General features: G+C 34.4%; 1 protein-coding gene and 1 pseudogene across 1 annotated transcript; one reads left to right on the top strand and one right to left on the bottom strand.

Moving 5' to 3' along the window:
* The first annotated feature begins 1,242 nt into the window (after window positions 1-1,242).
* LOC125660077 (uncharacterized) lies at window positions 1,243-12,208 on the top strand (annotated as a pseudogene).
* An 8,530-nt stretch (window positions 12,209-20,738) lies between these two features.
* Window positions 20,739-25,251, bottom strand: LOC125659233 (uncharacterized). Its single transcript, XM_056149508.1, has 6 exons — window positions 25,019-25,251; window positions 24,329-24,474; window positions 23,690-23,909; window positions 23,099-23,286; window positions 21,957-22,025; window positions 20,739-21,600 (listed from the first exon to the last, which is right to left on the bottom strand). Exons 1-6 carry the CDS (start codon window positions 25,086-25,088, stop codon window positions 20,953-20,955), a joined length of 1,341 nt encoding a protein of 446 aa, XP_056005483.1. The 5' UTR covers window positions 25,089-25,251; the 3' UTR covers window positions 20,739-20,952.
* Window positions 25,252-26,724: the final 1,473 nt, after the last annotated feature.

Below are 26,724 nucleotides of genomic sequence, written 5' to 3'. Positions count from 1 at the left end.
TACTGAAAGACAAAGACACTTCTACAATATGAAAACTTTTCTCAACCAGTACAAGTCAGGAGACAAAGTATGGGTTCTCAATGAATCAGATCCAGGGAAACTCAGTAATTGGTATTGGGGCCCATGCATTGTATTACAGAGACTCTCAGATCTCACTTACAAAGTAAAGAGCCTTAGCAGTAATAAAGAAAAGGTCATACATCATGACAAGATGAAACCTTTCATTGGCTGAATGATCTTTGAAAATTTCTATCATAGACGTATGAACATCACACGATGGATTAAACACTATTCTGCAAGCGTCAAAAAGAATGATGTTGAATACCCATAATATGCATTAAGTGTTGCTATGTTGTTATTTATTTCATATTTAGAATTTACCTACAGTGTATTTGACTGATATCGGTCATTTGTTTACAAGAAGATCCAAGAAGAACCCGAGAAAATTCTATGAAGAATTTAACTTTCTTTAATATTTTTCAGCTTTGAATTACACAAAGTTGTGTACATATCTTATCAAATAGGAATTAGGAGCTGCAGATAACCCCTTCTTTTTGCACATGAACGTATAAGCAAATCCATAAAAATTTGCTTTTAAAATATTGAAGCCATTTTAATAAACTTTTACTATATAGTATTTTATTAATAGATGGCTAGTTTAAGCCCTTTGATCAACAGAGAGTTGCTGAAAAGAGGGAGAGCGTACAAGTGCCGGTTGTGTAATAAGCAAGTTGGAGAAAAACGATACGTAATCAGCCATGTCTACAAGTACCATATCCCTCTGGATGACATTCCTTATTACTGCTCCCTTTGTCATTTTCAGACAGATGAGGAAGAAAAACTAGAGGAGCATGTGAAGAATTATACAAAGCACAGAGAGGCAAGAGAGTCCCTGCTTAAGTATGGGAAGAATCCTGAACCAGATGCAAAATATCTTCACAAAAACAGAGATGGAGTTAAGGCTGTAGAGGAAGTCGGGGGTTTCTTCAGCATTCCAGCCGATTTCATCAGTTGCTCCTACTTCTACTCCCTGCTCAACTCCCACCGTCTCTGTTGTTACTAGTAGGTATTCACCCAAACCTGTTCAGCAGATTTCCGTTCCACTTGGCTCAGTACCTGTTCTTGTGTCTGCTCAAGAGGACTGGAAGGGGACGTAACAGCTGGAGTCCCTCCGTCTCCTCATCCAGAAAACCATAGTACTGCACGGGATCTTGAAGTTCCAGTAAATCTGGAAAGGTAAAGATGTTGCCGGGGGAAGACATAGGCGGCTCAGAGGAAGGGTTCAGATGGAACAGGTACTGAGCCAAGTGTGGAGGCAGCAGTAATTCCAGAACCAAAGAAGCCAGAATCTGGGAAACACGGAGAAAATTCAAATACAGGTGAATGAGGTGATCTCAAGCAACCTGAGGCTGGAGGTGTATCCAGTGAGAAAACTTCAGCTGAGCGATCTGAGTCGCCAGGAGAACGCAAGAGAGGAACGTCCAAATCGCCAACGCGGCTGATGTACGACATGATGAGCCACATGTTCCATATTCAGAGTACCCTACAGAATATCCACCACGACATGCAGGTACAAACTGATATATTAAGATCTATTAGATGTCAAAGTGAGCAGCAGGGTAGAGAAGAGAGAAGGACACGGTCACCTTATACAGGAAGATTTAACTCCAATGGAAAGAGGACTTATCCACAGCATCAAACTAATTCCAAGAGACCATTTGACAGAAGGAGATAATTATACCCCCCGCAACAAGTTGGGGGGGGGGTATACTGGAATCGGGTTTTCCGTCCGTCCGTCTGTAGACGCAATGGTTTCCGGGCTCTAAAGCATTATCCTTTCCATCTACAGTCACCATATATATATGGACTACCCATGGGATGAAGATGTTCCCTATCGATTTTGGGGTCCAAAGGTCAAGTGCACTGGACATCGAAGTAGCAATATGGTTTCCTGGCTCTAAAGCATTATCCTTTCCACCTACCGTCACCATATCATATATATGGACTACCCATGGGATGAAGATGTTCCTTATCGATTTTGGGGTCCAAAGGTCAAGCGCACTGGACATCGAAGTAGCAATATGGTTTCCGGGCTCTAAAGCGTTATCCTTTCCACCTACAGTCACCATATCATACATATGGACTACCCATGGGATGAAGATGTTCCCTATCGATTTTGAGGTCAAAGGTCACACGCACTGGACATTGAAGTAGCAATATGGTTTCCGGGCTCTAAAGCGTTATCCTTTCCACCTACAGTCACCATATCATACATATGGACTACCCATGGGATGAAGATGTTCCCTATCGATTTTGGGGTCAAAAGGTCAAAGGTCACGCGCACTGGACATCGAAGTAGCAATATGGTTTCCATTTAAATTCTTTAATGGCCTTTTTCATCGCATGGAGATGCTGTGTTCCTAGATACCTTTTGGATCATAATACTGAAGTTTTACCTATTACCAACACCCTTTGGGAGATTGGGGTAAACGGGGGTATTCTTAGTGAGCATTGCTCACCGTACCTCTTGTTTTACCTGTTTCTTGTAAACACATGTTGTTAGGCTGCAGACAGTTTTCGTTCTATTTTTAATGTCGGCGCATTGCATTATGGTCTATTTCCGCTTAACTTCTTTGATCCGCCAAGAGATATTCTTGCATTCACGGATAGAAAGAATAATGAGTTTTAAGGTAATTAATTTATTTTACAGTTACGAATGAATCAAACTTATATTATTATGCCCTCGATATCGAAGATCGGGGGGTATATTGTTTTTGTCCTGTCTGTAATTCTGTCTCAAACTTTAACCTTGCTAATAACTTTTAAACAGTAAGTGATAGAGCTTTGATATTTCACATGAGTATTCCTTGTGACAAGACCTTTCCGTGGGTATCAACATTTTTGACTCCGTGACCTTGACCTTGGAGTTTGACCTACTTTTTGAAAACTTTAACCTTGCTAATAACTTTTGAACAGTAAGTGATAGAGCTTTGATATTTCACATGAGTATTCCTTGTGATTAAACTTTTCCGTTGTTATTAAACCTTTTGACCTTGACATTTGACCTACTTTTTATTGTTTTACATTGGTCATAACTTTTAAATGGAAAATATTAGAGCTTTCACATTGTACATGAGCATTTCTTTTGACAAGATCTTTCTACTGGTACCAAGATATTTGCCCTTGTGACCTTCGCCATCTTCGGAATTGGCCATAATCGGGGGCATTTGTGTTTCACAAACACATCTTGTTTTAATATGTTTTATGAAAGTAACGTAATGTTTTCTTGTTAATAGTTATCAGAACTATTTTCCGTTGATTTTCAACGGTCCGTTTATCCGTTGATTTAGAACGGATTCCGTTGTATTGTAACGGACCGTTTAGTAACGGTACTATATAAACTCATTAGCGTCGGTTGACGGGGACTTTGACATTTTTCAGATTTTTTATTAGACGTAGGTTTTTTCTCTGATTCATTTATTAATTAATCGATCTCATTTTTGAATTTCCTTTCTTCAAGAATCTATTTCACTAACTTATTTATTTCTAGTATAATCTATGGGGATATCTGCAGCATTTTTCTAAGCTATTATATATTTTTGGTGTTTTTCATCTAAGATAATATTTATAAGATTGTGAAATTTTTCTCTTATTGTAAATAATGGTATTAATTTATCAGTCCTCTGAATAAACCATCATCTCAAGTTATTTTAATCTTTGTGTTTCATTTGTCAAGTCTACATCTTTATCTATTTTATCATTACAATTTTTGGTGTCAGAAGTGGGATAGTCTTAGCGCTATCCCATTGCAATAACATTAACTAGGACTAGTAGGCCAGATAATGCTAGTAGGCCTCTATGTATTGAGGATTTTGAGCGAGTGACGTCATAGGCGTAGTGGTAGATAGCCAGTCTTTCAAGTTGGAGATCAGGGTTCAAATTCTACCCGTATATAAAAAAAATTTAATTAAACAATTTAAAAAAAAAATGATAATGTTAACTACATTTTTGTTTCTTTCAAGACACTCAACATGAAATTGTGTACCTTAATATAAATACATCAATGCGCAATCACATCTCAAACAGCAAGAAAATATGCAAGATACAGATTATATTTTAAATTCATAGAAAAAAACAACAACAAAATACTCCATTTTCAGAGTTGATTTTATTGCAAAGTATGAATCAGTAAAAGATAATGGAAAGTAAAAAAAATTTCCAATCTAATGTACAGTAAAAAAAAAAAGTCAGTAAAAATGTGAATCCATAGCTATTTGTCATTTCCTGAGCAGGAACTTTCTTGTTGAAACCACATGATATATTGTGTAGCAAGTGTAGACATGTGTATCACATCCAACAAAAATGTCACAATCAATCTCGGCTACTTCCTGAGACAAAGCCTCCACAGACAATTTCAATAACCTTTCGATAGAAGCAGGCCTGGGGTACTGGTAATGCGTAATAGTAACTAAATGACAGCCATTTTCAGTGTAATGGTGCAAGGTGAAGATAACGAACAGTGATCAATCTCACAACTCCTACAAGCAATACAAAATATGGACCATTTTTGTATTACAAGTAATGGTAATGTAATGCATTACTTGTAGAAAATATACTGTACTGCACATTATATTCCATTACATGTACATTACTTCAAATATTTGATGATATTTTGAAGATTTAGATTAATTCATTATATTAATGATTGACTGAAACATTGATGACAGTCAAATGCAATTAATAACTTAGATGTGTTTCCTAACATTGATGAATATTTTGTGTGCTTATGTTACTTTATAATTAAAAATCCTAAATCATTATCAAGAAATATTTTTCTACCATTTATTTAATATCAGTATGTTGTGTAAATGAGTAGTGTAATGCACTCTCAGGTAATGTAATGCATTACATTTCAAAATAGGAGTAATGGTAATGTGAAATTTTCTAGTTAATGGTAATGTAATGCATTACATTGCTATGTAATTCACCCCAGACCTGGATAGAACACCTTCTTCTCATGCATATCTGCAAGTGCCTTGGACCCAAACTTGTCGTTCCCTCTTTTGCAAGATTTTCAGCATTTCTTCGATCATAATTCCAACTGCAAAGTGTCCAATTCATGTGGTTCCAAGATGATGAATTCAGATCTGGTGTTTTGGACAATTAACTTTTGACTCTACACTTGTCATCAGGGCTGCCATTCTTGAACTCATTCAAAAAGTTAGACAAATTATGACATTCACAATTCAACATGCGGATTTTCATTTGAACCATCAAATATGAATTCTTTTAATTAACAAATCCGATAAAACTTTGAAAACCTCCACAGCTATATTTCAAATGACATAAACACACAGAACCATGGTATCAGGACTTCTCTTGGAAGTTTCATGGGTTATTAAGGGTCAAACATGTATGTTTCATCCAAGCAATAGTCTTGTTTGGATCCAGTTTTTTCCAATTCTGACTTAACTGCCTGATACTGTAGGTGTCCATTTGGTGCCTGTATTGTGGGAGTCTGTTTCCACATAGCTGCTGTAAAAGCTGGTACCTTGCTATTGGCAGACACAACAAGGAAGCTATTCCTGCAGTGATGTCCAAGGCTGATCCGCATGTGTCACTGATGCCACTATCATTGATGAATCTGATTACAGTGATGATAGAATTATTGAGGAGTAGGAATATGGATCCTTGTCATTCTGATTCATGTCACCCTTGCCATCAATTTTTGTTGCACATATTATATCAACCTGAAATTCAAATCATTCCAGTATCATATCATTATCAGAACTATATTATAAATGTATTGTAACATTAATAAGGTTGTACTCTCATGCCCTCATGTATTGATATAGAATTAAGAAAAATTACATTTATGTATTCGGTGGGAGACATGTCTCCAACTAAACAATAGGACAACTTAGCTACATGTACATTTAGACTGCATAAATAATTCTATACACAAACATTTTATTTGAATTTGACTCCCCCACAACCATCTAATAATTTTTGTTGTAGCTAATGTTGAATATTATCTTACTAGTAAGTTACTTCGCAATTCTCAGCAAATTCACAAACTATTTTTATCTTTCATTCTCTTTCTTGTGATAGATGTATGGAAAAATCAAATATTGCTCTCGATATTATGGTGGAATTATTGCTTGCAAAATTTTGATTGGAGTTCAGTATAAATGATTTGATGATCTCGTTTTTTAAAATGAAGATATCTATATTTACAATGCTTTTGTATAAATTGAATTGATGCATGCATTAATTGAGTTATTTCTCTCTTATATGCAATTGAATTATAGGGTGCATCAATCCAATTATTGATATCAAATAATTCAAAGAGAGCAATAATTCAATTATAGGATGCATCAATTCAGCAGAACAATTAATACTATCCAGAATTCAATTAATGTGCAGTAATTTAGTTTTAATATGTACATGTACACCATACAGATAACCATTCCCTTCTCTCTCGCTGCAAATTATCTCTGGTAGTTAACCATCAAATCAGCTGCAGCAGTGAACTTATCAACAGTGTGTTAGTAGGGATGAACTGTATGGTAGATAAGAAGTTAAAGGTCAACTGAAACGAAATATCACCTTATTATAAGTATTTATTTGCTTCATTTATATCATATAAAATGATTGTGCAGGTTTGTTCAGTTCATTTTGGTCATATGTTTGCCATACTCATGGATAAATATACCGAACCTGTGTCAGAGTGAAAAATATTGTGGGAGTTATGCCCCTTCTTAGCATTGAATTTAATTGAATTGTTGCACATGAAATGGATTGAAGGTATCTACAAATAACTAAAGGTATCTTCAATTATTTGTGTTTTCGTTCATTTGCCGATACATGGTGCAACACGTAGGATCCAGTGTCCGAGTGGAAAATATTGTCACAGTGGGAGTTATGCCCTTTCTTAGCATTAATTCTTTAATTGAATTGTTGCAGACATGAAATGAATTGAAGATATCTACAAATAATTAAAGATATCTTGAATTATTTGAGTTTTTGTTCATTTGGCGCTCCATAGTGCAACTTATTAGGTCCAATGTATAACATATTATGATTTATTTATTTTAGATAAAATATTTACAGTTTGCAGAGAAGGCATACAATTGACAAGACTCTGACATTGTGAAAGATTTTACCACATAAGGTAAACGTAACTAGTTTAAAGTATCATACACTGTATGTTATATGTCAGTCATTTATGTGTATATCTGTATCTTCATGTGTACTATGTGTATAAATGTTTTGTATTTCTGTACATGTTTTGTATTTGTGTACATGTGCAATTGTCTTCACATGTGCATTGTAATATTCTTTTATCACAGCATTAAATTAAATAATTTCCCATGAAATGGAACGCTACTCTTCCACACTGCAGCGAACTGAGCGATCATTAACATTCCAATAAAACAGCGGGGATGTAAAACACCATTGTCCCATTAGGTTATAATTTAACGGATATGCATATGTAATTATTGTTTACAAGTTACCTATACAACATGAGTATTCGTCTTAACAACATATAAAGAACAAGGTACGATTGTCTATATAAAAAGGCCCAAAAATTTTCTCTCTATAAAATGTGTCTGGAATTAAACTTAATCAGCGTTTTAAGAAAGTAAAATATATGCCAGGTATACTATGTCAACAAAATCAGAATGATATTCCTAAATGGATAGAATTATGACATCACGAACAAGACATTTCCCGCCTTTTTCTCAAAATAAGCCTGAAAACTGTAAAATGTCATACAGATTATTGCTCAGGAAAAGATGTGCGCATTTGTCGAGCAAAATGAAAATTATATATATATTGTGTATTATTTTAAGATGAAAAACATGCTTGAATATGAATTTGCTCGACGCATGCGCTGTATGTTTTCTGAAAGGAAAACCACATGAATTTGTGGATATTTTCATTGAAAATGGCATTTTTGCAATTTTATGCCAACTTCATGTTCTTGTCATTTGGCACAAATCATGTTGCTGATCAAATTGAGCGAATTTTGGGTTTGCTAATCTATTCCTTATTTGAATGCCAGGGTTTGAGCTCCAAGTGAAATCATCGATATTTTGGGCCAGATGACTTTAGAAACTGTACCTACTTCTTAAGAGTTACACAAAACTGTATTGCCCATTCAGCTACAGTAACAATATGTGCTCTACCAAGATCAAATCTAATAATAAAATAGCTCAAACAAACATCGATAATCACCATTTTTCTTTGATAATAAATAAATAATAACACACTGGACCAAAATTTTGTGGCGCAACCTGGCGTGCATGCATCGACTCATACCGTTTACTGTAGATCTATATTCCATGTATATTATTCAAGAGGGCATATACAACATATCATATATCTGTCTCTGATCATTCTTACAACACAGCTTTGTTCAGCTTTTATCATAAATCACTATTATTATGATATTGTGAAAATTGTATTTCAGCAGATTGCTTTTCAGTTAGTCTAGATGATATTGTAGCACAATCATGGTTTTATTTTAAAATATTGGGTTTTCTTTGGCTAAGTTGACTTAATTCTATTTCATACCAGAAAAGTTTTAGGAGTATTTCATAGCCTATGATTGACTACATTAAACAAAGACAAGAAATGAGTTTCTATATGTTTATTAATCATGTTAGTAGTGTAAATGACATATAATACTCATCATTAACATTAAATTTGCACTCTATAAAAAGTCACTGTCAGATGACAAAGTTACTGAAGATTAATTACTGTAATACATAACACATCATCATAGTTTCACAACATCACATTTTTCAAAGAATCCTGTTTTCATCTTGAAATCCAGAATGACAAGGTGGTCCTTCAGTGAATATCATCATGTAGTGAAGAAGGGAACTAAGGAAGTCTGAAATCTTAAATGGCTTACGATAATGTGAAGTCAAAAGATGACAGCATAGCAATTTCAGAAGAACCTACAATTTTGCATTTCCTCATGGCCATTTTCCAAATATATCAAACAAAAGACCTAAAGAATTATGCAAATTTCCCAACATTCCTTCATTTATAAACTATACTACCGTCAAATGGATTAGAAAATGTACAATGTAGCTGAACATTCAATAGTTTAACTTTCTAGATGAAATTGTTTTTGTACTATGATGAACTGACAAATTAAATTTTGTATGTTTTTATTGACACCGAAGTATCTTCCACTGAGTAGCTTGTGTGCACAATCACACGTTGTTTATTCCACCCAGTCCAAAACGGGTAGCTCCCCAGTATACAGAATACTTTATTTTTAATTCATTACGATATGTACTCGCACGTGCAAATTTCATTTCATTCACACCTACCTTGTCTTGTGTAAACTGCTAAATAAACAAGACACCCCTAAGTCTATTGTTCACACGCGACAGGGTATCCACATTCTGCACAGGTAAAACAGCCCCGAGGATGTTTAGATGCCAACAGCTGAAATTCAAGATGGCGCCGCGATTTCTAAAATACGAAATGTTCGTGTCGCATTTCCGGAATTTCTGTCGCATTTTTACCTGAAAAATCGCAAAATGCGATGGGCAGCGCGAGCCATATGTTGCATATGGTAAAATCTAACATCACGTTTCTTGTCACAGTTGATAATAATTACAGCTATGTCTTTGACATATTCGGATGTATATCGAATATTAAAAAAAAACATGAGGGCACCTCCAATTACATCAGGACTATACAAAGAGACATTTATAACGCCCTAAATGTTGAAACCAAAAATATGTGTCGCATAAGTTTACTTAGGAAGATACAGAAAATCGGAAGGGAATCTGAAAGATTAAAGAAATACACAGATAAGGAAAGACTCAAGAGAATACGAAAGAAAAGTGTTTGAACTACCAAAATCAAAGTCAGCAAAGAAAGACGCTGGATCTTCCATGGATTTTACTCCTACAACTACATATGTAACATCATCCACAAAACTTACTTCATCTGCCACTGTTGTCATCATCCTTGGAATCGTGTTCACCCATCAACAACTGTACATCACAGAATATAACCATCAAAGATTTACAAAGAGAAAACAAAATGCTGAGAGATAGAATTAAGAACATTAAAATTAGAAATACAAATAGAAAAATGAAAAGACATTCAGAAAAAAATAAAGAAATTGCCAGACAAAGTGGATTTTTTGGTTAAACAGAAAGAGACAAAAGACAAATCTGTACAGTGCAATACTCTCCAATCCTACATTCAAGATTTGAAAGCAGATATAGATGATTTATTATCTGAATTTTTTTTTTTTATATCTGATGAAAATGTTATTACAGTGAATAAAAATGTTGATTTTAAAGATTGTACAAAGGGTAGACCTTACAACTTTAAATTGCGAAATCTTAATTATATTTTTCGTAGCAGAAATATTGGGTTGCAACATATTTCACCTTTTATAGAAGCAGTTTTAGAAATTTTTAATAATCATGTTCAGAATCTTCCATGTAAAAGTACAGCAGCGGTTTTAACAAGTGAAATGGGTATTGTTGCTAGAAATCATGTTAATGAAGAACTTTCTAAATCTGAAAATACCACAATGCGTAGAGATGCAACAACAACAAAAAAAGGTAGACATTTTTATGGTGTACAATTTAACCCAGGGAAAAAACTTTTTACTGCAGGTGTGAGAGAGGTGTGTGATGGTAAGGGAGAAACGTATGCGAGTGCTGTTAAGGAGATTTTATCTGACATTGGAAACGAGGACAATATTTTAAACACAGTTTCATGTTTTATGACTGATAGAAGTGTTACTGAGCAGAAAGTTAAAAATATTTTATCCAAAGAAGTTTCACATGATGTTCATTCTTTTAAATGTGCCATGCATCCACTTTTACAATTTTGTGATGTTTGTGTGCAAGAAATTTTTAATATAGAAAAAGAACTTGATGTAAAATTTGATGGTTATACAAGTTCATGTAAAGAGCCATTTACAATGTTTGTTTTAAAGTGTGTTTCGAAATTATTTTTTAAAGATGGGACTGGTAATCCAAATATCTCCAGTGTTTTTATGAAAAGTCATGGTGTTGACAGAATCCCTCTTATGAATTTTAGAGGGAACAGATTCAATTGGTCTTTTTACAATGCTGCTGGTACTTTTTTTTATGCACAAACTTGTTTTACAATATCTTATGTCTTTGAAAAGTTCGAATACTTTTATTCAGAATTTTATTGTTTTATCTTTCCAAAACAAGGTTTATTTTAAGAGCTCTTGTAATTTTGTGTAAAATTATTACAGAACCATATTTGGTAAAACCTTCAGAAAGTGGGGATATTTTAAAGATGGGCACTGTCTTTCAGAGACTTTCATTCCTTTTAAATTCATTTTATGAAAATCCTTCTCTTGCAATGAATCATGAATTAAGATTTTTTTATGTGCCACTCTTTAATGATGAAACTGCAGAATTTTTATTTGAAATGTGTCTTTTAATGATGATCTTACATGTGTATTTTTGAAAAGGTTTTCTTGTGTTTTAAAGGACAAAGTTCAGAAACTTTTTAGTGAATTTTTGACAGGTGGGAAATATTTTAATGTAAATTGTGAAGTTTTAAGAGAATGTTTGTCCTGTACTTCAAACAATATATCTGTGGAAAGATTAATGGGCCAATTAAATTTTAAATTACATGTACCCAATTCAAATGTAAATAATATGAAGAGTCAAATTATTTTTAATGGAAATAAAACTAATGAGTGGCTAGCTGAAAAAAAATGAAAGCGAGAAGAAATGTATCATTGACAGTTCAAGGAAAGAAAACAGAAATTTTATGGAACTAGAAAAGAAGAGAAAGGAACAATTATTCAAAAAGTATTTATATTTATTAAAACAAAGAGAGGAGGAAACAAGGAGGAAGAAGGACAAACAGACTAGGAAGAACTAGATAAAGCGATAGAAAATTTACAAACATATGAATTATGGGGGAATGAAGACACCATCAACAAAGAATTGGAAAAACTGAAGACAAAGAAAGAAAAACTGTGCATTAAAAACTCAAATCAATATATACAAGACAATTTTTAATATAAGCAAAGATCATAAACATTTATTCTCTTCTAAACGAAAGACCTTTGATTTTATCAAGTTGAAAGACAATCTTTTAATATATGCTTTATAATAATAATAATGCTTTTAAATATAAGGAAGTCAGAAGTGGATGAATGTGATGTTAACCAAGTGACCTCAAAAGAACTAATTAATAAAGAAATAATTCATACATGGATAGATGACAGTGGTGAAAACATTGCATGGGAAGGAAAGATTTTAAGTTTCCACAATGGAGTGTTTAAAGTAATTAGTACAAAAATTGTTGAAAGGTTCCATTTAAGGTATTCAATGTGTAATGACCATATTTCATATCTAATAAATGGATGGTGGAATTTTTGTAATCATGGTATCATTTTGAAGGGTTCATCAAATAAAAATAATCCACCGTAGGAATTTTCAAAATTTTGTTTACTGCTTGATTTATTTCACCTAGGATTTAACATTGAAGTATATGGGAAAAGCATGTTTTATTACAATATTTTAAAAAGAAATTATATTTTCACACAAATCTCTTGGTAGAAAGTTACAAACACTTTCTCTTAGTGAAAATATGAAATAAAATTAATCATTGACCACACACATTTTTAGAAAATTAGATTTTTCTTGATTTTACAAAGGGCAGACAACTCTTCCAAAAAGTCTAAAGTGCAAAAAGGTCAGCTTCTAATCATTTACCAGTCATGTGAATTTCATCTGCTTCACTTTCATCATTATTTAACAATAAACATTTATGTTGATCTAAATCCTTCAAAACTGTTCATTATCCTTTCATTATACATGGAATACCTTAATACACCTTTCATACACTATCATAATTTATTTAAATCAAAGTTGCATCATCTCACATAATACTTTTAGTTTTTATTTTGAAAACAGTTTAATGTATATGTATAACATACGTACATATATATTTAACCTGATCCACAGCATCTTTTAATATTCATTTCTCTTAAACATATTTGTGCCATTGATAACATGGTGTATGGCTTTCATTTTTAGTAAATGTACCATGTATCATAAATACTTGCAAACCACCATGTCATCATAGACGGATTTGATATTAATATCATTTTTTTTTACTGCAAGTGTACTACGTTTGTATGTATGCATTTTATTCTCTTTTTTTTAAAAAAATATTTAATGGAGATAGTGACAATTTTCGAGCACCGCTGAACATCAACAAACTACCAAATGGCAAGTTTCTCTCTGCCAGAGAAATTTTCCAATTTATGAACAAGAGGCAGTATGTTTTTGATGAATGTCCCCCTGGGAATAAATCAAATTCATCGTTTCTCGTTAAAAACACAAGCGGTAGCACCAGCAACAACAAACGGACTTATTATGACGACTGGCGTATGGCACAGTTCCAAAGGGAGAGGACATGTACAGCTGTATTTACTGAGTGACAATTTTTGGACAGTATCCAAGACTGCGGATAACTCCGTTTACCTGATCAGGATATGGGGCTCACGGTGGGTGTGACCGGTCAACAGGGGATGCTTACTCCTCCTAGGCACCTGATCCCACCTCTGGTGTGTCCAGGGGTCCGTGTTTGCCCAACTATCTATTTTGTATTGCTTGTAGGAGTTATGAGATTGATCACTGTTCGTTATCTTCACCTTGCATCGTCGAAATGCATCGATATGAGACCGTGCTTAAATCAAATGAGATGTTCAAGAAACATGTTTCATGGTTTAAAGCCGCAAACAACAGTTCATTGTCAGACGTTGCTATGTTCGAGTATACTGGAACATATATTTTGACGGACAGAGAAAAAATTCGGACAAATCCAACGGTTATACGACAAATACAGTCATACAATAGCATCAAACCAAAAGAGGTATTCCTATAGATGAAAATAAATGACTCAATGACAGCACCGCGCGACACCCGACAGATAAAAAATACCAAGGCCAGACAACATAAGAAGACTGTTCCGACGTCATCAAACAACATCACCGATAAAACTTTGCAGGTTTTGGCCATGATGAATGATCATCCGTTTGTACAACAAATCATACACAAGAAAGACCAAGTACCATCCATTATTTGCTATACTGAGGAACAAATGGTGGACTTCAAAAATTTTCTTTCCAAAAAGGTTGGAACAGTAGGCATAGATCGAACATTCAGTCTTGGGAGTTTTTTCGTGACGGGACTCGTTTACAAAAGTGTTCGTGTTCTCAAAAAAGATACAAAAGAACCACCGATATTCATTGGACCTCTACTTTCTTCACAAGGACGCCTCTTTCCGGACGTACAACAGTTTCTTCTCTTTCATGGCAGCAGAATTCAAATTAGACTATTTAGAATTGAGAATTAACGAGGACTTGACATTCGGATCAGACGATAAAAAAGCGCTAACCAAAGCCATTGAATCCGCATTTCCAAACGCCACCAGACGACTATGCTCTAAACATTTAAAGGACAATCTAAAGCATTACATGCAAGACAGGATAGGGATTGACAGTAAGGAACGTTTGCGCCTCATGGACATTATTTTTGGACCCGATGGACTTGTAGATGCAGACACCACCATTTTGTTTGAAGAAAAGGCAACGGCATTGAAGGACGACCTACGCAAATACCCAAAACTAGCAGAATACTTTGATAAGCAAGTGAAACCGCGTTTAAAATCTTTTGTCAATCTACCAAGACGAGACAATGACGAAGTTGGACAAAAACTATGGACAAATAACAACTCGGAAAGTATAAATCAGTTTTAAAAGTTGCTGTAAACTGGAGGCCTCAATCAACTCCAGACTTGATCAACAAATTACATGACTGCGTGATCACCCAATTTCTTCATGTGAGAGATAGTCTCCATGGTCACGGGGATTATTGCTTATCGCCATCAGAGAGACATTACTTTATTCCGGACCAAGTTTGGAGATGTATGGGGAAAGAAGAAAAGGATGCCATATTTGACAAGTTCGTTAAAGACCAATCTAGAAAAAGGAAGGCGCAAATGGTGACATCATCCAATGGACAGTATGCAGTTGTAAATAAAGCTAAATCCGTGGCAACGAAACCTGCAGAGGAAAAGACCCAGAGTGGAAAGAACGAGCACGCGACGATGATTCTGATTATGGACCCTTACTGTACAGTGTTTAAAAATTTAAGAGGTCCTAGGACCTATAGCGTAGGTATACATGTTAGATTGCATGGGGGAGCTGAGTCTGGGCTCTGGTAGGGCGTCGTGTTTGACACGATAAGAACAGTTCACCAAATACAATCTGACCCTTATGTATCAATCCGTATCAACAAAGAAAACTAATAGTATATGATAAAAAAAAAATCAATTTGTGTTTAGTAGATTTAATTTCGTTTTAGTGCTCTCTCTCTCTCTCTCTCTCTCTCTCTCTCTCTCTCTCTCTCATTGTACATATCTTATATAGCTATGGTGTAGATAAGCAGGTATATAATAATAAACCTTTGTTATTGAATGTATGTTTTGTGGTTTCGGTCCTTGGGCTTTATATTACTTTTTATCTTTTAGAAAAGATTTTTTTTAAGTACGTTAAATTTCTCTTCTTTTTAGATTAATTTGTTTCTTCTGTTTCATATTTTATGGTTCGGTCTTTTGCCTTGAAATATTTTTTTTTTCATTAAAAATCCCAAATAAACTATGGTTTTCTCTCTTCTTTAACATTAGATTTTTTCTAGTTTGGTCCTTTGATTTTAACTTATTTTTTTATTTAAAAAAAAATGATTTTCTCTCTTCTTTTAGTAATAAATATATTTTTATCTTTAGGTCATTTAATTTGTATCCGTCAAGAAGCATGTTAATTTTTAAGGCTGTTTTTGTTATTTTTTCTCTTTATTGTTAATGTTTTTCTTCGAACAATATTTTATGCTGCTTTTTTTTCCTCTTGGTTCAAAATTCTATTCTTTGATTAAAAAAAGGTTTAGGCTGCTGTTTTTTCTTTGGGCTCAAATTTTTATTTTTCATTCAAAAAAAATCTAGGCTCTTTTTTCCTTTAGGTTTAAATTAATTTTTTATTCAAAATTTGGCTCATATGAGGATACCTCCACGTGGTTTGAGCTGGGCAATGATGTCACAATATGAATTTTTCTTTCTGCTTTCTTCATAATCACCCAAAAATTACAAGTGGCATTAGCAGACATCCTCATTCATACAATTATATAAAGCATTCATGTATTTCCTTATATCTATAAATGATATCATTATATATTAAATTCACATTATATTTTTTCTCATATTATAAATCAAATTTTACTGACATTCTTAAGTGGTCGGTTGTAGGCCTACTATACAGATGTTCGGCGATGGAGAACAAGTGTTCGGCGGTGGATGTACATAAACTTTACAGTTATTGATACAAACCAGAGGTACTGTGAGCAATGATCACTAAGAATATCCCCCGCTTACCCCAATCTCCCAAAGGGTGTTGTTAATAGGTATAAATTACCTCTTTATTATTATTTCATTATAGTATACCACTCTATTAGAATCAATCAGGCATAAACTTTTTGATGCATGGTTTTCGTTCATAATGGTGTCCAACTTCAATTTTTAAAATAGGTAGTCAAAGTGACATGGAATTCATAGAATTTACGAATAATAAGCTAACTACATCATCTTAGAGATGAACGTGTTACTTAGATATGGAATATACATTTCAAATGTAAATTATCATGGATTAAAAGATACATGTAAACTCTATGCTTCATATTCAAGGCTTTATCATGTGAAAACCGGATATACCCTAGGTCTGATGAAAGATGAAGATAACGAACCGTGATCAATCTCACAACTCCTACAAGCAATACAAAATAGATAGTTGGGCAAACACGGACCCCTGGACACACCAGAGGTGGGATCAGGTGCCTAGCAGGAGTACTTTGTATTTTGAAGGTTGGGTGTTAGTACAATACACAGATATCAATAAATCTTTCATTTAACACTCAGAGGACCAGTATCAAATATGTGCACTGAATGAAGAAAATAGATGATTATTTGGGGGGGGGGGGGGGTTCAAATCAAAGCCATCGTGATCTAGATAGTTTTTTTTAATGAAATTAAAATTGGCATAGATTTTGTCAAGGGAGGAAAATTGTAGTACTCAGAAAAAGCCACTTTGATACAGCTTTTATACTCTCGTTTGGGAGAGTTTATAATCGGTAGATTATAATCATATCCTGTCTTTCATATAGATCTACCGCCGTGGTTTAGAGGTTACAGCGTTCGCCCTGCATGCGGAAGCCCGGGTTCGAATCCCGGCCGCGACAGTCCTAAAACAAGTAGTGACAGTTCCATCGCCAAACGATCGGCATCAGGTGTGATGACACGGGTCCTCGGAGATGACCTTAAAAACGGATGTCCCGTGTCACAGTAGGTTTGGCACGCTAAAGAACTCTCACTGCTCAATGGCCGTAAGCGCCGAGCATAGGCCTAAATTTGAAGCCTTTCGCCGGTCTCGATGACGTCTCCATATGAGTGAAAAATTCTCTCGAGAGTCGCTAAACAAGATCAATTAATATAGACCTAATTTTGTTAACTATCGGGGCACAGATTTCAAATTAATAATGGTGGTAACCAACTTCTTTACAAGCATATTAACGCACCGGACCACTCCATCTTGTCCATGAGGGTAAGGATTTTAGAAAAAATTCACCATCACACAAACAATCCTACATTAAGCACCCCTTTTCGTAGACAACGAGAAGATCACTGGATCAGGACCCTAGGCACTGCATTTCCATATGGATGCAATGATAATGTTATGATGTGGGAAATTTTACTAGTCCACAAGGAAATAACGTCAATGTGATGGGACTCTTTCCCAATACCCAAAGACGAAAACGCAGTCATGGAAATCGCTCATATAAAAGACCAAGTATAACTGATGTCACGTTTGATTCACTTTTGCCTCACGTCAACAGACAATAATTTTGTTGCACGTAAATTCGGTCACTAGATGGCGCGCGTGATCTAGGGGGTATCACGTGACTTCTGCTTTCGCTTTGCTCTTGTGGATTTATTTACTCAAATTACGATAACTTGTTTACAAATTGAAAAAAATGAAATACTGCTGTGTGCCCGAGTGCAACGGATATGGAGGGCACAAATTTCCCAAATCAGAGTCCCTTATATTAAAATGGCGCGTCGCCATAAAGCGAATGGACGAAAAGAAACGATTATGGCATCCAACACCAGACTCCGTCGTTTGCAGGCGACACTTTAAACCATCGGATTATAAGGATACCCTGTTAGGTAAATTGATATAATTATTTTTAAGGAATACGTCTTGTTAGTTGTTAGTTTTCAATACTTCTGGTAAAACCTGTATTTATGTTTACAATAATGTTGTCCAACGAAGACTGACAAGCAAGTTTTATTAAAGAATTTTTTTTTACAACCACTTACGTGGATATATTTTGAAGGAATGAGTTCATTCAGTTGGCTATCCAAGAGACACATATACCCAATACAATCTACCTTCTGAACCAAGTTGAATAATAAAATTAATCATTTTAATTAATTGCTTAATTATGTTGATGTTATTTTTTGTATTGTGAGTTCTGTTGCTTTGTGGTTTGTTTTATTCTGTTTCAGAGAATTTTGCCACGGACGAGGTAATTAGTATTTACATTACAGCAACTTATTATCTCATATCACAACCTATATTATACTTTAAATCATAAATTAAAATATTTCCTAAATAATACAAGCTCATTTAACTTTTTCTATTGAAATAAAGTCAAAAGAATCTATAGATCTTTGGGTCCAGTAGCACTGATTATGTATGTTGAACATTTGCCATTTATTTGTAAGGAATTGGTTCCAAATTCGAATCCCATCCTGGTCGTAACATGTTTTTCTCTCCTATAGTATGGTGTATGATTTCTATTATTTCTGTTTTAGGCGAGAGATCCAGATTGATTGAAGGTGCGATTCCATCTGTGTTCAACTTTCTGGGTAAGTCACAGATGGAAGAAAGCAGTCCAAGGAGGTTGCGACTGGAGAAAAGGTTGTGTACACAAATGCCAGCAGTGCCAGAGGTTCAGATGGAGGTAGAGGTAGAGGACGACAGTGGAGAAGCTGAGCAGTGTGAATTACAGACAGAACCAGCAGCTTTAGACAAGGAGATCCAATGCAACTTGTCTTGTATGGATGCCTATAGCATTGAAAACTTTGAGTTAAATCCGAAGGCTGTCAGTTACTATACTGGTTTCAATGACTATAACCACTTCATGGCATTTTACTACTGTTTAGGTCCAAGTGTTGATGAGCTGAGCTATCAGTGTTCATCTCTTTCTCCAAAAAATCAGCTTTTTCTCACTATTATGAAACTGAGACAAGGCAAGGAAGATTTCGAATTATCACTTTTGTTCAAAATTTCAATTGCAACAGTAAGTAGAGTTATAACTACCTGGATCAATTTTATGTTTTTTCAGCTTAAAGAACTTCAAATTTGGCCATCTAAGGAAATTGTCCAAGATCACATGCCTCAAAATTTTTATGAGAAATTTCCAAGCACAAGAGTTATTTTAGATGCAACTGAATGCCCAATTCAGAAGCCCTCTAATGTCAATAACCAGGCTACAACGTGGTCAACTTACAAGCACAGAAATACAGTCAAGGCCATGATTGGTTGTACCCCTCGTGGAGCTATTTCTTACATTTCTGATGCTTTTGGTGGATCTACTAGTGACCGCCAAATCATTGAAAGGTCAGACTTACTAAAACCAGATAAGCATATGTTTGAGCCTGGTGACAGCATTATGGCTGATCGTGGTATTATGGTTCAGGACTTATTTGCATCTCAAGATGTGTATGTGAATACTCCCACCATGCTAAAGGGAAGATCACAATTAGATCCAGAGGAAATTGTTAGGGATAGGAGAGTGGCATCTAAGAGGATACATATTGAGAGGGTCATTGGTTTAGCCAAGAAGTTCAAAATTTTGAAAAGAGAACTATGTCAGAGTAAAGTGCCACTTGCATCTCGGATCTTATTTGTATGTTTTGCCATTACAAACTTCAGAAACAGTATTGTCGATAAATTTGCCTAAAATATGCATAGGTTTCTAACACACTCAATGGTCAGCAGTCATTCAAGTTCACAAAGTGACCATAACACTCCATTTTGTTTCATTAATAATGTAGGTTGGAATACATGCATCTAAATGCCTTGCTACTTGACTGGTTGAATATTAGTATATCATACATACATTTGAGTGAGGTTTGATGACTTTTTCTTATAGCCAAATAAATTTTTCATTAGACTGGCAAAGCTAATGTTCTTTGTTATCCCCACAAAACACATATAGGGCTTTCAATAATTTTAAAGTAAGGTGGTAAATTTCTCCACTTAAATATAAGCTATTTTAGAATAATGTCCAATAGTTTCTTGTGCAAATTATGAAATTTGAAGTGGCAAATTCTGATAATTGAAACGGTAAAAAATTGCTTCCTATCGCCCCTTATTGAAAGCCCTGTGTGTATATGTGCTGAAATAAACATATATACAGTATGTCTTTGGTAGAAAGGACAACTCATTTTTTTCAGCGAACCATGACAAGTTTTGCTAATTTAACCTGACAATTGTGTTAGAATTTTTTTAATCCGTACCCAACTGTTCTACCACAAGATTATTCCACCAGATATAAGAAACAAACTCGAACACAATGTATCTGTTGTTCACCTTGTGTATTATAATATCTTATCACGTTTTCTGTATCTACCCATTACATATATTTTAATTATCACACTGTTTTCCTATGCTGTGTGTGACGAAGCTCAGGGATAGAAAACACACAATGAGTTGGATATATATCATATCAAACCAGAAATCATGGGAGATCCTATATATATAAAGGCAAAGGTGGAAGATTGCATTACACTTTACACATTTGCAGCAATGGAAGGCCTAAAATGTTTTACATAGAACAACTCCAACTTTGGTATCAAAGCATTTTCACAATAGTCTTGGTCAATAAAAAGTTTCTCTACAAAAAGGTCAGAAAATGTATAAACAACAAAATAACACAAAGAATGTCCACTTATGTACAACTGGCCTTGAATTTGGTCATAATAAGGATGGCTTTTTCTCAATACTGTTTGTCCCTCTTCATTAGTTTGCAGAAATGAAAAGTTCTTCCCAGGTAAAATTTTGTCTTTTCGACCTGTAAATGGGCATTTCACCTCAACAATACCTTTGTTATCAACAACAGCATCTGGGGATGCACCAAGATAAGGTCTCTCGTGGGAAATGAACAGTCCACACTGTTTAGTTTTAACACATTCATATTTTTCAAATGCCTTTAGAGCTTTTTTTTCGTAGTTTTTACCATGCAAAGTTGCAGCAGTATCTATTGATTTACATTTTAGCATACGCTGTAACAATTTCTTAATATTTCTTCTTGGTGTAATTTTGGAAATTTCCCCAAATCTCGAAGCCGTGATCCTCCAACTTCTTTCAGAGAACCACTTTTTGTTTGTAGCTTGACCCCGAGTCGCCTTCTCAATTGCATTAATGCTGCTACGGTCTACCTGTGTTAAAACAAGTTGCACCCATTAAATTTGAAACTAAAGTAGTTTCTATTTTTGTGAATTAAAGATACAAAGATGGCAATCTGGTTAATACTATTGATTGTTTTCTAGTTTATAAACTAAAATCTCTGTTTATATTTATCTTTAATATCAAGTTCTGCTTAGAAAAAGGACATATAAATAAAAATCTACACAAAAAGACAAATTTTGTGATGTCCTATATCTTGACCCCAATCCCTGAGGCAATGCTTGAAACCATAATGGTGAATTCAACAACATTGAAAGGCAATGTATTGCAGCTTCATAGAGCATAACAAAATTACAGACAGACAGAAGGGACATAAAATAATAGTAACCTTTAATGCTTCATCTATCCAGTACTCTGTGTATGGTTGTTTCAAATAGTCATGGTCTTGAACTGCTGCCTATAAATACAAAGAAATGTTACTGTAGAGATGACAAAAATTATTCACACTAACTTGATGTCAGTGAAATACAAGAGGCCTATGGCCCATATTCAAAGATTTTCCGTATATATTCCCATTTAAAACTTTTATCCTTATCAAGACCAATTTTGGTTGAAAGTGGTTCTGGTGAAAATGTGACAAGTTTACAGACGGACATACAGATGATGGACAACAGTTAGTCAGAAAAGCTCAATTGAGCTTTCAGCTCAGGTGAGTTAAAAACAAGAGGCCCAGGGGCCTTATAGGTCACCTGAGTATCATGTAACAACCTTCCAATGTTTGAATTAGGTTTGTGTTTAAATATAAGAATTTTACTTTTGGATGGAAGAAACATTGAATAGCTATGTGGTCATGAAGTACATGTGTCATTTTTATGTTCAATCAATAATCCTTTTTTAAAAACCTAGGTCTGAGACATCATAAAGAAAAGGGTTATTTACTCCATAGATAAAACCAATATAAGAAGATTTTCAAAGAATTTCTACATTTTCACTATATGACCAATAGAGCCCCACCCTAACACAAGAACCCCTGCCCCAGGGGCCATGAATTTCACAATTTTGGTAGAGGGCTCAACGCTCATTATAATTATGCCCACAGTTTGGCTTCTTGATGTCCAGGAGTAAAGAAGAAGATTTTTTAAAATTACACTCATTTTGATGGTTTTTGCCCCACCCCTCAGGCCCCAGGGGGGCAGGGACCACGAATTTCACAATTTTTGTTCCCTTCTACCCACAGATGCTACATGCCAAAATTGGTTGAAATTGGTTCAGGGGTTTCAGAGAAGAAGCTGAAAATGTTCAAATGTTAACGCACGACGACGGACAAAAACAGATAGCAATAGGTCACCTGAATGATTCAGGTGACCTAATAAAATTTTAAAAAAATACTTATTTGAAAAATTTATGGGATTGGGCTTAGCCTATATGAGCCCTCTCCCAAAATATTTTAATAGTGTTAGAGTAGATAAAAATAGCTCCTAATATAATGATGCTTCATGTAAAAGTATACTATGTACATGTACTTTATACCTGCAAGTCAGCTTTAGGCATTAAGTATTTGAAGGCCATCTCCGTATTGGAGTCCGACATATAGTTGATCAACACATTTCTCACATGATCGTTATATCCCTCCATACATCGGTATTTCAGTGGACGTGGGTCATCAAAGCATATGTTGGACCTTGATGTCTTCATATCTTCTACTTTTACAGGAGAACCTAAGACAGCATTTTAAAACATTATTCAAACCTTATCAATACAAGTAAATATTCTCTTCATTGAGTGATTATGAATTCAAAACCAACTTTCTCAATCACTGCAAAAGAAGTACTGTATAATCAAAACAACACACATTTTAAATATTGATTATTTCTTATATAGCCAACATTTGTGCATACAGTATGTACACACATTTGTATTTTCCTTCATTTTGAATGGATATATCAATAAAAGGATATATCAATGCATGGATATGAAACTGGATAATACACATTTTTCTGTTAATTCAAATAAAACTTAATATAAATTTTATATTAAGTTTTTTTTAATTAACAGAAAAATGTGTATTATCCAGTTTCACATCCATGCATTGATATATCCTTTTATTCCAAAGACACACACCTTTAAATAATGCTTTGGGTCTGTGAAATGTCTGCAAGTTTTCAGTGCAGGTTTTCTGGATAGAAAGGTTTCCTGTCTGTACAAACTCCTCCAGGACTATAAATACTGCTGCCAGGTGCTTGCAGGTCCCATGAGGCCCCTTTCCTGATGGACACTCACATTCCGAGTTAACTGGGTCACCAGATTCTTTTTCAATTTTGATTTTATAGTTATATGTCACCTAAAAAGATTTTGAATTTACACAATAATTCACATTTTTGTTAATATATACATGTATTATAAACAAGTCAAATAATTAGACTAATGAATTTAGACATTTTAATCTATCCATCATTATAAAAAGGAAAATTTACTATAAATTCAATATTTTTATAACAGGTTAGGTGAATATGACTGAACATCACTGTCAGCAATATTTCACCTACCAGTACTTGGCATATAGTTATGGACAGATATAAAGTTATTTGTAGAATTTCCCTTTTGATTATCATGCATATTATCTAAGAGGATTCATTTAATTGATATTGGTACATGTGTACCAATGTAGCTTCCCACAAGTGGGTATACATCTTGGTATATCACTGTATGCAGCATAATTACTATGTTAATATGTATAACATTAAAATGATGACAACATACTAATTTCTTCATGGCTGCAGCAACAATACCACTAAAGTAGATTTGACCTCCCTGCATAAGAATGGAACAGGCCAAAATTCTATCTGCATCTTTTATAAGTCTACCCTTTACCAAGGCTTTCACATCAGAAGCAGCATATTTGTCCCCTGTGGTTAAAATAGAAAAGATTCTGCATTATATTTGTCCATGTATCACTAAATCTAAATGTAGCAGTGTGTTTAATTTGTAAATATCATAAGTCATATTCTAATATATATATATATATATATATATATATATATATATATATATATATATATATATATATATAATATATTGGTATTTTAAAAGGCAATAGGTAATGTTCAGAAACTTAAATTTCATGTCTATAAAGCTTATATTTTCATTTTATTTTGGATTATTATTTTCATTTTATTTTGGAATATTATATGTCCACCAGTGGTATGCACTATGTAAATACCTATGTGCTACTACAAGTACAGTGACTAACTATGATACTATTCAAATGTCATGTTTAACAAAAGTCAAAAACAAAAATTGATATTTGGCTTACATATATATCATTAGGTGCTTGTAAAACTTAAAACAGTAAAGACCAGCTGGTGAGTAATGACATGAAAACTTTTCATGCATAGCAGTATAGAATTTGTTATTTATCAATATTATTGTGAACATTATATTTCTACGTACCTGCCAATCTAAATATGAAATAAGCCTCAATTTGCTCTGTAGTGATTTTCGGCAGTAGATGCACATGCATAGACTGCAACTGCTGGAAACCAGACTGTGGCCAATCGACAGCATCTGGCTGTGGCAGAACAATTGGTTCAGGAACAAAATTGAAATTTCTATCATAGGCTTCTAATCTGAAATAAGTTTAAAGAAAGCTAAACAGTGGTATAAATATGGGATTGACGATATGTTTATTGTTAATTTTAAAGACCCCCCCCCCCCCCCCCCCCCCCCCAATGTCTAAGGGTGTCTTACTGGGTCTGGGTGTAGCTTATATATGGTCATTGTTATCTGATCTGACACGGTCTATCCCCCCCCCCCATCTCTTTCTCTAATTCAATGGGTCAATGAACAATTTCTTTTTAAAATAAATGCATAAATATAAAGCTGTTATAAATTATTAATAGAAATTATTACAGTAAGTTATATGTTTTAGAAATTAATGTGCAAATTATTGTTTGAATTCCGATTGTGTAATTTACAACACCTGTCTAGAGAGAATATTGAAAAATATAATGATTAAATTGCATTGTACAAGAGATTTTTAAAAATTTGAATATTATTATGAGAAAATATAGCAGTGGCGGACAGGTTGGATATTTGGACCGAGTATCCAGCCTCGACGAAACTCGCTGCTCAAGGTTACCTGCAGGTGTATTGTTAAAAGTTTGATTGGCGTGCAGCTTACCATTGATCAGGATACAGATAATATTTTCGGACGTCAGATAACAGACATATGTACATGTATGTCTCGGAGGGGGAGGGGGGTTAACTTAAAATTGGGTCTTTAAAGCTGTTTAGCGAATTCCAGTTTTCGTACCTCGACAGGGGTCTGCATGATAAACAGAAGTGATTTTGTAACATTTTCTACATGTTTTTGAGAGAAAGACATCAAAATATTACAATCATTGTAATTTGTATACTAACCTTTCCACAAGCTATTCCTTGCGGCCGCGTGTAATTGCCCCTCTTTCTGATAGTACGCGTTTTAGTTGTGTCACAGGCCATCTCGCGTACTGCGACGCCATGCTGCTTATTTATATATACCCCCTAGAACAGTAACGCCACCTGGCGAGTAATGACGTGAAACAAAAATATTGGGTCCACATCATATTCGTACAAAACTTTACTCTATTCCATTGAGGGTTTTACATACGTTATTTGAAGAAGCTATGGCTAGTCTATACTTGGATTTTTCAACACCTGAATATAGACTTAACTCTATGATTATGGATGTTGCCTACCACATGCTCTATAAACCAGCACGGACCATGGATGATATTCCTTTCAAATCATGCCGTCAGTTCCTTAAGCTCAAATTTACAAACAAAGGAATAGTTGCCGTCAACATAAGCAACATTCTTCGTCATAAAAGGGTTCAGTCGTGTATTCCAACTTATTTCAAGTTTAAGTCTACACCCTGTATTTCCTACAGCTATACTTCTACTATTGCTTCCAAACTTTTTAATTATAAACAAACTTTGCAGTGCTTAGATATAGACCATCTTATACGTAATCCACCAACATCATCTTCTTTCAACTACAGTCCAGCTGGACATGTCATTACTGGTGATGTTGATATAGTTGAAAATGAGGACCTCAAATCACTTATTCTTAAAGGTCCTAAATACAGAGAACCTCGGTCTTTGAATTGGCGACAGAAC

Source organism: Ostrea edulis, chromosome 9 (assembly GCF_947568905.1).
Source record: "Ostrea edulis chromosome 9, xbOstEdul1.1, whole genome shotgun sequence".
In the NCBI taxonomy this organism is placed as follows: Eukaryota; Metazoa; Mollusca; class Bivalvia; order Ostreida; family Ostreidae; genus Ostrea; species Ostrea edulis.
The sequence above is the reverse complement of the archived record's forward strand: the minus strand, read 5'-3'. Positions and strand labels throughout refer to the sequence as shown.

What these genes read in the sequence shown, in the direction of transcription:
- LOC125659233 (XM_056149508.1), bottom strand. Translation starts at nt 25,088, where the DNA reads ATGCATGTGCATCTACTGCCGAAAATCACTACAGAGCAAATTGAGGCT. An exon ending in TGCCTAAAGCTGACTTGCAG is followed by an intron (nt 22,026 to 23,098) that starts GTATAAAGTACA and finishes TTGTATTTATAG; the next exon opens with GCAGCAGTTCAAGACCATGA. An exon ending in GGATAGATGAAGCATTAAAG is followed by an intron (nt 21,601 to 21,956) that starts GTTACTATTATT and finishes GTTTTAACACAG; the next exon opens with GTAGACCGTAGCAGCATTAA.